Here is a 14,685-nt window from a genome sequence, read left to right on the forward strand (position 1 = left end):
AGAAAAAGAAAAGAAAGTGGGCTCTAGGTCTAAAGCCTAAGCCCAGCCCATAATAATAACAAGTAAAAGGACGAAACCACACACCTTTTTTCGTGTGGTCTTGTTCAGAAACTCTCAAAGAGAGGGGAGCATGGAAGACAGACGACCAAAACTAGTGATACTATACGCTACACAAACCGGTAATGCGTTGGATGCGGCTGAGCGTGTGGCTCGAGAAGCCGAGCGCCGAGGTTGCCCAGTTATGCTCCTTTCCATCGACGAATACGACGTTGTATGTCTTCCTTCGTTTCTCTACTTTTCATTCTTTTAATTTTGTTTTTTTCAAAGCTAAGTCTGGCTTGAATGTTAAGGACTATAAAGAAACAGAGACTCAGAATCTTGTTGTTTTTGTTTTGTTCTGTTTTAATTGATTGAATTTGAGTTTTAGACTTGAGCCTGTTACTATATCTATGCCAATCGATCAATTGGTTCACTTAGCTCAAGTTTTTTTTTTTTTACTTGGTGTAACACTTTTTAATGTAACGCTACTATAATTTTCAATTAAATTAATATTTTGGCCAAGTCCAATGCTGGATTTATTCCTCTGTAAGTGTGCTATAGATGTCATTGACTGTCCAATTCAAAACTCACCTGTTTAGTATATTTTTAATATATAAAAGACCATAGTTTTGAATATTTTTTTAGATGAGGTAGTTCTTAATCTGTGATTATCTTTATATATTTTTAGCAAGCATAATGGAGATGTAGAGGCTGTTTAATCTAATGGTGGGTTTATCAAGTGATTGATTGTCCTATGAGAAGCTATTAAATGGAGTAGCATTGTAAATGAGTTGATTATCAGGAATAAAAATTGTGAACGAGTTAAGGCTGATGTAATTTTTGAACTGAATCCTATATATAGACACACACAGACACATATACACACACAGAATGAGATAATATCTGTGTCGTGTTTGGTGATTATGATCTCAATTCTCAAATAGTAAAAGGGGGAAGGGAAGCTGCTTATGTGGCTTGGGGATATGGGTTTTGGCATCAGAATCAACCCCACGTTACAGCGTATTGAGTTTGAGTCTGAAAGTGTGACCTGCACATTAAGCAACCTAGGTTGGATTATAAAGTGTCTTGGGCTGGGATAGTGGAAACATCTGTGCTAAAAGGAAATTTCAGCTTTTACTAAATGAAGCAGGCTTGATTTGATCACAGAAGGATGCTTCTACAGACTACCAGCTGTAATGTACATTATCTAAGTAGCATGGTGGAATGTTAGAATGCCATTTTGTCAGATAGTTAGAAATGTATGAGAACTGAGGTCAAAGAGTGGGTTATTTGAGGTTAATTATTTTTATAGGGATTTTATACAGCGGAAGGACATTATTTTCCTTGGAAGAGTATTTAGAAGGATAAAGTCCCTCTAAAGGTAGCATACTTTGGGGGACTACTGATGAAGTCTTTAAATATTCTTTAGTTGCATGGGATAAAGTTTGTTTACCGATGGAGGTAGGTGGCTTGGGGATATGGAGGGTGGGGTTGCTTAACCAAGCCTTGCTTGGTAAGTGGTTATGGCACTTTGGGAAAGAAGTTCACAGGTTATGGTGTCAGGTTATAGCAGCCAAATACAGAGTGGGTAATGGGGGCTGGTGTACTGGGGATGTTCGAGGGACTCATGGTTGTGGAATGTGGAAGAATATTAGAGCAGGAGCTGAGAATTTCATTAGACTGGTTGAGTATGTTGTGGGGGAAGGCCATCGTGTTCGTTTTTGGAACAACCCCTGGAATGGGCCTATCCCTCTAAAGGTTTTCTATCTGGATATTTTTGCTTGTTTTGTGTCTAAAGAAGCTTGGATTTTTGATTTGGTTGTTTCTACTTTAGAAGGGCCTAATGGAGCTAGAATTTACAATTCCATTGAGCTTTTCATGATAGGGAGGTAAAGGGAGTATGTTCTCTGCTTGAGCATCTTTACTCCAATATGCCAAGGGGTGAGGGAGATGATACTTTGACTTGGAAGTTGAATTGTTATGTTATTTTTGATGTTTGCTCTTATTATAATTTTTTTAGCTGTTTTGGATGGTTCTCCTTCTATCTCTTTCCCATGGAAATGCATTTGGAGTATAAAGGTACCTAAAAGGGTGTCTTTCTTTTTATGGAAAACAGCTAGGGGTAGTATTCTTACCATTGATAATCTTGTTCAAAAATGTCTACCTCTGGTTAATTGGTGTTGCATGTGCCAGTGTGATGAGGAAACTGTGGATCATCTTCTACTCCATTGTAAGTTTGCTTATGTTTTGTGGAGTGAAGTTTTTTTGATATTTGGGATCCAATGGGTGATGTCGAAGGCAATAGCCTCCCTTCTTTTTGGTTGGTGGAATTTGCTGAGAAAGCATTCCTCTAATATTTGGAATATGGTTCCAGCTTGTCTTATGTGGTTATTTTGGCGGGAATGTAATAATCGTACTTTTGAAGACATTGTGAGATCTGTAGATCTATTGAAGCCTATACTAGTTGGGACTTTGTTTATTTTTATTTTTTAAAGAAACAGTTGGGACTTTATTTTAGTGGGGTAGAATTTGGGGTTTTACACAACGTATTTCTATTTCTAATTTTCTCGTTTTTGTTTGTATCTCTTCTTGAGTTACTTGTATCCGTTTTAAGTTTAGAGTGTTCTCCATCGTGAACATGATGTCCTTTTTATACAATAAATCTTTGATTACCTATCAAAAAAATAAAAATAAATAAGAAGGCTGGGGAGATGGTTGATCATCTATTGCTATATTGTGAGTGCGCTAGTGAGTTCTGGTTCCTTCTGTTTTGTTTATTCGGGGTGCAGTGGGTTATGCTGCACAGAGTCCTTCGGTGTTTGGCGACGTGCTGGAAAGGGAGATATGCTAGACAGTGCTGTCTGGATTGCAGCACCTTTGTTCCTTATGTGGATTCTCTAGAGGGAGTGTAATCCTACAGCATTTGAAGGCTTTGAGAGGACTGCAACGAAGTTGAGTATGATTCTTTATGTGGTTTGTTTGATTGGACGGCTGCTTTACCCAGCCATTCTTATTCTACTTTGTTATATTTGATTGATAGTTGTACCTTTTCTTGATGCTGTTGCTCTCTAAGCACACTTTTGGTGTACACAAATTTTGTTTTTTTCTTCTAATAAAATTTTGTTACTTAAAAAAAAATGATTCTTCCATTGTCAAACAGCACACAAATTACATCCAAAGAATAATCCTCATTAAGGGGAATGAAATGTTAACAGAAATCCTTTAGAATTAAAGATTCTCTATAGCTCAGGGATCTACTCCCTGTTGTCTGAATATTGAAGTCTAGAAAGGCTAGAAATCCTTTCCAGCCAAATATGAAAACCATGAGATCATTGAGGACCCAACCTTAAGCATCTTACCTTACTGGAGAAGCCTCGTACAGTTTTATATTATGCATTGACATCTGGTTGTTCAACTTGTTAGTAAAGGAGTCTAATATTCAATCCTTGTTTGCATATTGCTTCAAAGTATAATCACAAACCTAGCTCTCCTCTTCTGTTCAGATTGAGCTGAGATTGTAGCCTTCTTGGTTGGCCTTAGAGAGAGTAAGTGGATGGAGATGACATGCATTGTATTGAGGGTTATAAGGTAGCCATCTCGTGGAGGAGTATTGAGTAAGGATTTGCAGTATTTCACCTTGTGCATGATGTTTTGACATTTTTGGTGGAGTTCCAAAGGAGATTTCTCAGGGTTTTTTTCTTTTCCTTTTTCCTAAAAGGAGAATCATTTCTGTTTTTCCTGAATTCTTAGTGCTGACTGTTACAAGTGATCTGTATAATTTTCTACTACTAAGTAATGAAAACCCGTGCCTTCTGTTAATAAAATCATCATGGTACTTCCTATGATGTCTTGAATGCATTTCTTATTAGCATATTACTTGTTTATTGTCTCAGAGTTCCTTACCTCATGAAGACACTATAATTTTTGTTGTTTCTACCACAGGCCAGGGAGATACACCAGATTCCATGAAGGTTGGTATGGAGTTACTATGACTATTATTGTTTCTGTTTTGGGAGAGGCCAAAACCTCTATATTTGCGCCAACCCTCTCCTTTTCCTTTTCTTCTGATCTCCCTTCATTTTTATGTAGGTCTTTTGGAAGTTTCTTCTGCAACGAAATTTAAGTAAGCATTGGCTGGAAGGTGTTCGCTATGCTGTGTTTGGTTTGGGTGATTCTGGTTATCAGAAATATAATGTAATAATTTCTAGAGTTTTATTTATTATTTAGAAAATAGATAAAAGTTGACATCTGTGGGTTTGTTATGCAATTTATGTTATCAATCACCATGCTATAAAAATTGTGAAGTTTTTTTAATCGCCCCTCTTCTGCAGTGTATTAATAGACCTATATGTGTATACATGTGTATTTACTTTATAACCTCTTTCTCTTCGTTTTTGCTTTTTCCCATTTCCTTCACTCCAATTGAGAGCTCATATATTGATGTTGAGAGTCAACTACTAAATGGAAGGTTTTGATTTTTCCATCTGAAATCTATGAGCATCAAATAGTAGAAATTTCATATCCAAGCATGCCACATGAAGGGCTTACTATTTGAGCCTTTATCTTTTTTTACCATCTTGATAGAAAGATTTATTTATATTTATCCATGGTTTGCAAGCTTAATGGTTTGTTCATATAACGGCAATATATATATTACTTTTCATATAAAAAATGTCTTTTATTATCTTCGTTAGATCATTATAATTAACTTGTTTAGCTGTTTGATTTTACGTCTAGTGCTAACATTTCCTGAATTTTGTTCTGCAAATTATGTCTCCGTTGTGTGGTTATAAATGTTATTTAAATAATAATTTAGTAGAGGAATTTATCTTGTATCTTAATTGCTGCAGTTTGTTTCTAAGAAGCTTGACAAAAGACTTTCAGACCTTGGGGCAATGGCTATTGTTGAAAAAGGTTTGGGAGATGACCAGCATCCCTCAGGGTATGTTTATGCTAGAATATACTAATGAGCATAATTTTGCTTGAACATACAGAATGATAATGACCCTCATTGAATTCTTACTGGATGATAGTTGGCTACCAACCCATATCATGGAATTTTTTTTTTTTGGTTTCTTTAGATGTAGCAGAATTAATTGAGACCAGCTAAAGGCTGCTTATGAAGTATAACCAATATATGATGTGATCATTGGACATGTCCACTCCTGTGGACAACACATCTTGTATTGATCAATTTAACTGAAACATCTACATTGTCCCAAGTAATGTGATAGCTGCTAGTGTGTGTATATATTTTAGAGAGAGAGAGAGAGAGAGAGAGAGAGAGAGAGAGAGAAGAGGACAACACACCTAATTAGATTGGATTTCTTATGTTTTTTTTTTATAAGTAATAAGACTTTTATTGAAAAGAATTGAACATCATGTTCACGATGGTGAACACTTTGAACAATGAACCAAATACAAGAAAATCAAGAACTAAAGGAAATAGAAACTAAAAAATCAGATAAAGCAGTACAGTTCGTATACTCCCAAACACGAGCCCAAAGAAACAAAGTACGCAAAAGTAGACTTCTTAGATGTTCCAAAGTTCTCGCCTTATCTTCAAAAATTCGGGTATTACGTTCCTGCCAGACTAACCACATTACACATGTCGGGACCATATTCCAAATGGTTGAACGATGCTTTCCAAACCAGTTTCTCCAAATAAAGAAAAAAGAGTTCACTGACCTTGGCATTACCCATTGAATCCCAAACACTGCAAAAGCTTCACACCATAAGGCATGAGAGAACTTACAATGAAGAAGAAGGTGATTCACTGATTTCCCATCGCAGCAACATAAGCAACACCTATTAACCAAAAACTGACCTTTCTTAATAAGGTTGTCAATGGTGAGTATCCCATCATTAGCTGCTGTCCATAAGAAGAAAGACACCCATTTAGGCACCTTAATATGCCATATACACTCCCAAGGAAAGGCATCAGTGGTAGGACTAGATAAAAGCTTATAAAAAGAGCGCACATAAAAAACACCCGATGTAGTCAATCTCCAGACCAGCTGATCATCCCCCTCACCCCTCGGCATAGAGGAATAAATAAACTCAAAGAATGAATAGACAATGGTTGCTTGCCAATCTTGAGGACCATGACGGAACAATAAATTCCAGCTCCTCTCTCCTTCTGAATTTGATACAACCAAGTTAGAGACCCATGCTTCTTTAGAGACAGAGCAAACATAGATAGAAGGAAATAGTTCCTTCAAAGGAGTAGGCCCACACCATGGGTTATGCCAAAACTAACACAGCTACCCTCCCCCACATTATACAGAATCTGGCTAAAGAACTTCTCTGTTCCTAATTTAATACTCCTCCACATCCCACACCCGTGGGCACCACTAACCCCTCTAGTACACCAGCCTCCTCTTGCCTCCCCATATTTATCTACTATGACCTGACGCCATAGTCTATGTTTTTCTTTCCCAAAACACCACAACCACTTCCCAAGCAAAGCCTTGTTAAACAGCCCAACCCTCCGGATTCCTAAACCCCCACATTCAATTGGCAAGCATACCTTGTCCCAAGCAACTAAAGGATACTTAAACACATCCTCTAAGGCCCCCTAAAGGAAATTCCTTTGAATCCTTCCTATTCTTGCTGTCACAGCTTGAGGGATTGTAAATAACGATAAAAAGTAGGTGGGAAGACTCGATAGGGCACTCTTTAACAAAGTAAGCCTACCACCTTTCGACAAATAGAGTCGTTTCCATCCAGCTTTTTGTTTAGGATTCCTTTGTTTATTTTTGAGATTAGATAAGTATTAGTATTTGAGTTCGGTTAGGATTAGTTTTGGTATGTTGTTATCTTTATCTCTAGCTCTATATAAGAGACTCATTTATTTGTATTTTGGAATAGACGTGATTAATGAAAATTCAGATTGGATATTTTTCCGGTTGTTAGATGCTGACTCCTAACGCCTTAGGTGCTGTGTTGCACGGACATGCCAATTTTGGCCCAGTACCCATGTTTGACATGGTTACTGGTAGTACACGCCCAAAACCTGTACCCAGCGCGTGTCTTTTCTTTTATTTTATTTTATTTTATTTTTGAAATTCCGACACGGCTCCGACATGGCATTGACTCCAAGGACACACAAAAAAAAAAAAAAAAGAAAAAAGGGAAAAGTCAGGATTTCGACATCTAGAGACACACTTACCGTTGATCTTGTTTGACTAAAGCCCTAAAAGGCTAAAATTTTCTGCTTGCCTCTATTGGGGTTCTCACACTCACACCAACTACTCACACACACAACACACTCCTTTAGTCCTTCTCAGCTCTCTCTATCTCTCATCTCCGACGATCTGTGACCTCTGTAGATTGGCAACCACCAAGCCTCTCTCTCCCTCCTCTGTTTCTCTCTCCATCTTCAGGTATCGCTTTCTCTCTTTTCGTGACTTTGTCTGGTTCTTTCTTTTTTTCTGTTTCTTTTTTTGGCTGGTTTGCTTTGGTTTTACGCTTACAAGTTATTTGCCCAGTGCCTAATATGTGTTCTTATATAGTATAGGCTTATTATTTTTTATTTTTTATTTTTTATTTTGCTTTTATTTTCCTTATACTTGTGTTTCCCCCCCCCCCCCCCCCCCTTCAAATCTACCTTATATTGTTTACTTCTTTTATGTTTTTAGTTTGACCTTGAATGTGGTCTATTTAAACTTTTGGTTTGTACTTTAAACAACATTTTATGGGTGTTATTATACTACTTTGGGTGTTAGTTTACTTCTTTGTTGTTCTTACTTCATTTAAATCCTAGACATAAACATATCTTATGTCTAAAAATATACATAAATATAAATATTATTTAATTAATTAATTGCCATACCCCAGCCGTGTCATACTCTTGTTTTTCAAAAATTGCCATACCTTCATTCCTGTACCCGTGTCGGTGTCCGTGCAACATAGCTTAGGTGTTGATTCCTAAGGTTCCTTAGGCGCTGATTCCTAAGGGTTTAGCTTGGTGCTGATTCCAAGTGACCTAAGTGCTAATTCTTTGGTTTATCATTTAATTTTCTTGTTCCCTTATTTTTTTCCTGCATCAAATTGGTATTAGAGCTAAATTGATTCATTCAAAAAAAGAAAAAAACTTCGTGCCATGTTTCTCATCCCATCAGACCACAGTACCAACACAATAGCCAACCACATCCCACACAGGCAGATCAGGTCCACAAGAAATCAATGCCGTCGTCAGCCTCCATCACCAGCAGCATTCTCCATCACACAGGGGACTTCCAGTTTTGTCGTCCAGCGCCACAATGATGATGATCCAGCCTTCAGACCACCATCTACTTACTACTAGACCATCTCTGTTGACCCATGAGCCCGATCCTTGTCATTGTTGCACTGCTGGAAGCCATCACCTTGTGTGCCACCAACACCAGACCAAGCTTTGCCGTAGATCCTACTACTCCACACTACTCCTTCTAGTGGTTTGAAGTTTCTGTTTGGGAGTACACAGAGAGAAAAGAAAAGGATTTTTCCTGCCGTGAATTCATACGTGGTAGCCAGCTTGTCCAGTGGACCCACACAAGTTTGAATTTTCTCTCTCTTTTTAAATTTAATTTGCTGGTTCAAAATTTTGTCAATATATTCTCTATGTGCTTGGTTAATATGCCCTTCACAAAAAATACTTGAACCTGACTTTTTTTGTTTGACATTCTAAACTGCTGGCTTTGATAAATTATTGTTTGTTGCCATAAATTTCTTCTTACCCATTCAACAAAAAAAAAAAAAGAAAGTGTTTTAAATCCTTCAAAGTAACTAAACCTTATTATTAGTTGTGGAGTTAGTCTTGTTCAGTGTTAGGTTCTTTGTCAATACTTTGAGCATTAGTACTACTTGATTGCAATTTAGCCAATGACTAATTTTCCTACTCTATTTGGTTAGCTTTTGTTTTATACTGGACATGAAATTGCTAGGGATTTGTTTAGTGGCCTCACTTGCATTCACATGTAGAATACCCTTTGCATGTATTTATGTAGTGGTCGCATAGTGTCAAATTCGACATCACAATCTACTTCCAAATCCCAATTAGTTTTGAGTCTAGTTTCGAGTCCAAACCCATCATGGAACCAACAAAACCAACCTTAGGGGATTTAATGAAAGTTCTCCTAGACCTATTCACTAGAGTAGAATTAGTAGAAGCTTCCATCCCAAGGAATGAGAATGAAATTGACCAAGAGGGTACACCACCCTGTAGGTGAGGTTTTTGTAATCATAATGACCATAAGGATGTTAGGGAAACTGAAGATAAGATGTCAAAAGTGACAATAGAAGCACCCACCTTTGATGGTAGAGTCCTAATCCATGGGCTTTCACTGCTTGGTTGCTCCAAATGGAGCACTTTTTTAATTGGCATAATTGGGCTGAAGATAAGAAGGTTAGGTATGCAAAAATGAAACTAGTAGGTAGAGTCAACCTTTTCTGGCAGGACCTTGAAGTTCAACCTCTCATCACTAATTGGCAAGAAATGAAATATGCACTCTCAAGGAATTATCTTCCCCTAACTTATAAGAGTTCCCTGTTAGATGAATGGAATTGCCTAAGGCAAGGTACTAGTTCTGTGATAGAGTATATTGAGATGTTCAAAGAGTATAAAATGAGATGTCAAATTGGTGAGGATGAGATTGCAACATTATGTAGGTTTAGGGATGGGTTAAATCCTAGCATTATGAATGAATTGACCATCCGAGGAGTCACTTCCTTAGATCATGCCTATGAAATTGCTAGAAACTGTGAGTTAGCTTCTAGGTCCCTATTTGTGAGGTATCCTGAATTCCATAGTATCATCACCAGTTCTCTACCTTCAAGTGGCAAGCCTCAACTCACCTTACCCCCTTCCAAGCTCAACATAATTAGTGCACCATTAGCTAGGGATGATAAAGGAAAAGGAGTAGTTTGTGAGTCATCAAAGCTAGGTTCTCGCCTGAAATGCTTTAAATGTCAAGGCTTTGGTCATATTGCTGCTAAATGCCCCGCTAAGGCCCTTATCATTCATGAAGAGAATAAAGAGGATGATATAGAAGAGGTAGTGTATGAACCCAACATGGATGAACTTAATCTCATAGATGATGAATGTGAGGAAAATTTTAAACTTAATTGCATTCAAATAATACCACCTCACAACAAATCCCATGAGAGTAGTCCAGAAAAGACAAAGAGTGAGGATTCCATTTCCCATGTCTCCCAACTTGCATGTGAGAGTCCTAGCACTGAAAGCATGAGTCCACTTGAAGTCCAGCCTAGGAAGCCTTTAGGTACTCTCCCATTTTCACCCCATGATAGAGCAGTTGAGTCAATAGGACCATATAAGCATCATGAGGTAAGTAAACAATTTCCAGCAAATGATAATCCCTATAAAATCCATGCTAATTCAGAGTACATAAAATTTCAAGTAGGGGATTATGTCATGGTTCCAAGTAAGCAATTGCAAGCTTGTAGTACTGAATCACTCAAATGTTGAAACATGTTGGACCAAATGCATGTCTTGTTGATTTTCAAACTGATTACAAAACTGACTCCATCTTTAATAATGAGAATTTGACTATTTATGAAGGTCTAGCAGTTTCCTACCTGCCCCATGATTTTGTTCAAATCCTTATGATTCACCAAACACCAACAGTTTTGCCAGCATGTAAAGAAACTATTGATGCTATTTTGGATGAGCAAGTTATTTCTACTAGGGATGCAGAAATTCAGTGCTTCCTAGTTCGCTGGAAGGGATGACCAATATCAGATTACACTTGGATCACAAGAGAGGAATTGCAGCATCTTGATCTGGATTTGCTAGAGTACTACTCAGAGTTATACTCGACGGGGTCGAGTCTTCCCCACCCCGTGAGAGTTGATGAGGACAGCAAAACTAATTCAATTGGATTTCTTATGTAGTTAGTTTTGTTTAGGATTCCTTTGTTTATTTTTGAGATTAGATAAGTATTAGTATTTGAGTTCGGTTAAGATTAGTTTTGGTATGTTGTTATCTTTATCTCTAGCTCTATGTAAGAGACTCATTTATTTGTATTTTGGAATAGACATGATTAATGAAAATTCAGATTGGATATTTTTCCAGTTGTTAGGTGTTGACTCCTAACGCCTTAGGTGCTGATTCCTAAGGGTCCTTAGGTGCTGATTCCTAAGGGTTTAGCTTGGTGCTGATTCCAGGAGACCTAAGTGCTGATTCTTAGGTGTATCCTTTAATTTTCTCGTTCCTTTTTTTTTTTGTCCTGCATCAGATCGAATCTTTACTAACCCCTAGGAATAGATGACATTGAATTATAGATTTTTTTTTTCCCGTTGATGCTTTGTCAAGTCTTCTGGCTTACAATTTCTTGCTTTATTGTTCCATATAGGTAAGTGGAATGATCCCATAATGCTCTTAATTACTACTTTATGTTCCCTTTCATCACAAGTGGATTCTTAACATATTGAACTTCAAAATGATGAGTAATAACCAATTGACAGTTTTGTGCTTCTGCATATCATGTTTTCATTTAGATGTCAATAAACCATCTCAATGGTATTTCCTCCCCTTATAATAATAGAATGGGGTTGGGGAGGGGCTGGGGGTAGTGGGTTCAAGACTCATTGGGTGAATGTGCATGTGTAACTTACTAAAAAAAACATATCTTTCATTTAGATGATATATTACATTTCTCAACAAAAAAAAAAAGTGCAGCCTTTTCCAATTGAAACAAAAGTATTTCTGCATGCCACATAATTATGATAGTGTTAAGTTTACTGAAGATAGATTTCTGTTCAAAGGTATGAGGCTGCACTGGATCCATGGATGTCATCTTTGTGGAGTATGTTGAATCAAATCAATGATAAATTCTTCCCACAAGGTCCTGATTTTCTGATTCCAGATATGAAATTGATTGATCAACCAAAAATTCATATCACATATCATAGTGTTGACAAGGTGGATTCACAATCTTCACCAAACTCAGGTAACTTGGTTTGACTTCTTTTCATGGTGATTGCACTATAACTAAGAAAGTCAAATCTTTTGCCTTCCTAGACAGTGTTGTTTTGTTACTCTTTATTGCTCTGTCATAATACATTATTTGAATACTCTGCCATAATACATTCTTAAGGAATAAAACCTAACAGCATATGTTGCAATAATCAATGTTCCATGGGCCTGTCTCCCGAAAGAATTGGGATAATTTGGTAGAGAAATAGGGAGAAACATGATAGATGTTGACTTTTTTATCTATTCATTTATTATTAGTCAACTTAATTTGAGATCATTGTAAACAGTTTAAGAGAAAAAATCAGGCCAGGATCCAATTCTTCCTTGGCTTCAATGACAACAAACCATCAAACATTCATACAAAAGTTCCCAAATATGAGAACAAATTAACCAAATAAACTCCACAAGTCAGACAACCCATTCATTAACTTCAATGACCAACAAGGAAACTAGTTGATAACAAATCATAGTTTTTTGATAATTTGAACCTTGGAAACACCAAGAGGTGCTAGTTGAGTTACAAGGTTCATGACATTTATTACAAATAATACTATTACAACATGTTTTACTAGCTTATACACGGTGTGGATGAATTTCTCCGTACTTTGGGTTCAAATCTACCTCACACTGGGAATGAAGATTGTACGTGTTGGAAGTTGACAAAGAATGGGGATTTTGATATCCGTTCGTTTTACAATAAGTTGAGAAGCCCCTTGCCTATTATTTTTCCTTGGAAAGGTATTTGGAAGGTTAAGGCTCCTTCGCGTGTTTCCTTCTTTGTGTGGATTGCTGTATGGGATAGGATCCTAACAGGTGAGAATTTGAGGGGTAAAGGGATGGTTTTTGCTGACTGGTGTATCATGTGCCGTTGTAATGGGGAGACAGTGGATCACTTACTACTTCATTATGGTAAGGCTTATCGGTTGTGGTGTTTGGTGTTTAGATCTTTTGGGATTTCTTGAGTCTTGCCAAGATCAATTGCGGATACTCTATTTGGTTGGTGGAATTGGCTTGGAAAGCATGTGTCTAGCATTTGGAATTTAGCTCTATTATGCTTGATGTAGTGTCTTTGGAGGGAGTGAAATAGGAGGACGTTTGAGGACATGGAAAGTTTAGATGACCAACTGTTGGCTTCTTTTAGTGGCTCTCTGTTTGATTGGTCTAGGGCTTGGGGACTCACCTCTAGTGATTCTCTCCTGTGTAATTAGTATCTTTTCATTTCTTTTTTCTTTTTTCTCTTTCTTTCCCTTTGTATTTTTCTCTCTGCCTTATGTTTTTCTGCATAAGGTAGTGTTCTTGAATATATATCTTTATTACTTATCAAAAAAAAAAAAATTTAAAAAAAGAAACGTGTTTACTAACTCATCCATAATTTAAAAAAAATGGTGAAATTCATTCAAGAAAAGTATGGGTGTGTAATGAAACCAATTAGCCAATATAAACGAGACACTTAGTAGTGGCCAAACAATTTTGGGTTAATGATAGTAGCTTAATCATACACTCACCTGCGACGTAACAATGCAGAATCGATTGTGGAATCTTCCTGAGACAATTTTTGTTTAACCAATCATTGTTAAAACGAGGGAAAATTGCAAAGATTGGGAAAAGCAAGCTCTTGAGTGACTATCAGTATTGGGTTCAAGTTGTTGATCGCAATGATGGGATTGTGGTGACATGATAGTAGAGATGGCCGTTACCATGGTCAGTGTAGCGACCAATTGGGGTGGTGATTGATGGGTGATGGAATAGTGGTTGAAGTTGGTCAGAAATCGTTCATTGGCAGTCAGCAGTGATCGAATGTGGTAAATTAGTGGTTGGTGGTGGTCAATTGTAGTAGAGTGGTGGTTGTTGGTTGGCGGTAGTCAATTATGGATTTATGGTTAATTGATGGTTGATGGTGGTTTAGGGTGTACAGGGGCTTTGGTACCATGCAAACAGAATAGGTTTTATTTATATATTTATTTTAATTTTTTATGGGATAATTAACATATTTTTTTTTAGTTATAAACAAATAAGCATGATATAAAGCTGGATTACATTACAATGGGTGTATACAATAGTTACACCCACAATTGAATTCTAAAAATGCAATGATCAACCAAATCTTAAAGGTTAGAAAAAGAAAACAATCACAAAGCAACCATCCATTTAAAGAAGGTTTTATAGGCTAAGAGCCTTGTAACTCAATTGATTGGCACTTCTTGGTGTTTTTAGTGGGTTATGCCGCAGTTTGTTGTGGGGCTCCTAGCTTGCTGGCAAGGAAGGCTTGGTCGTCATAGAAATTATCATATATGGTTAATTTTTCTCCATTGCTTAATGTGGTGTCTTTGTAGGGAAAGAAATAGTAGGTGCTTTGAAAATAATGAGAGATCCATACTAGACCTCAAGCTATTTTTCTTTAGAACTTTATTAGATTGGTTGGCTACTTTGCGAAACCAATCATTCTCTTCCTTTCTTAATTTTCTTTATCTTGTAATTTTTGTTTTTAATTTGTTGACCCCCTGTACACTCCTTGTGTGCTAGGGTGTCCCTTTTTTAATATCAATAAAACTTATTACTTATCAAAAAGATTCTAAGATTGTTCCATCTCTTAACTTTCTCATTCCTCTTGCACATATAACACCAATCTAAAAGGTATTACCCAGTGCACAAATCTTTCACTTTTA

At 37.0% G+C, this 14,685-nt stretch overlaps 1 protein-coding gene across 9 annotated transcripts in view; it reads left to right on the forward strand.

Moving 5' to 3' along the window:
- Nucleotides 1-73: 73 nt before the first annotated feature.
- Nucleotides 74-14,685, forward strand: part of LOC142616182 (NADPH-dependent diflavin oxidoreductase 1) — a 40,213-nt gene continuing 25,601 nt past the window's right edge. The window contains exons 1-6 of one of the 9 annotated variants that reach the window (XM_075789053.1): nt 133-271; nt 3,543-3,627; nt 3,933-4,010; nt 4,129-4,233; nt 4,890-4,981; nt 11,809-11,993. In XM_075789053.1, coding sequence (XP_075645168.1) covers nt 3,604-3,627; nt 3,933-4,010; nt 4,129-4,233; nt 4,890-4,981; nt 11,809-11,993 — 484 coding nt within the window. In that variant the 5' untranslated portion in view covers nt 133-271; nt 3,543-3,603. Of the gene's footprint in view, nt 272-3,542; nt 3,628-3,718; nt 3,832-3,932; nt 4,011-4,128; nt 4,234-4,889; nt 4,982-11,808; nt 11,994-14,685 lie in introns of those variants that run through there. The other 8 variants (XM_075789050.1, XM_075789058.1, XM_075789082.1 and 5 more) reach the window with 8 other exon arrangements.

The sequence above is a fragment of the Castanea sativa genome, chromosome 1 (assembly GCF_040712315.1).
Source record: "Castanea sativa cultivar Marrone di Chiusa Pesio chromosome 1, ASM4071231v1".
NCBI lineage: Eukaryota > Viridiplantae > Streptophyta > Magnoliopsida > Fagales > Fagaceae > Castanea > Castanea sativa.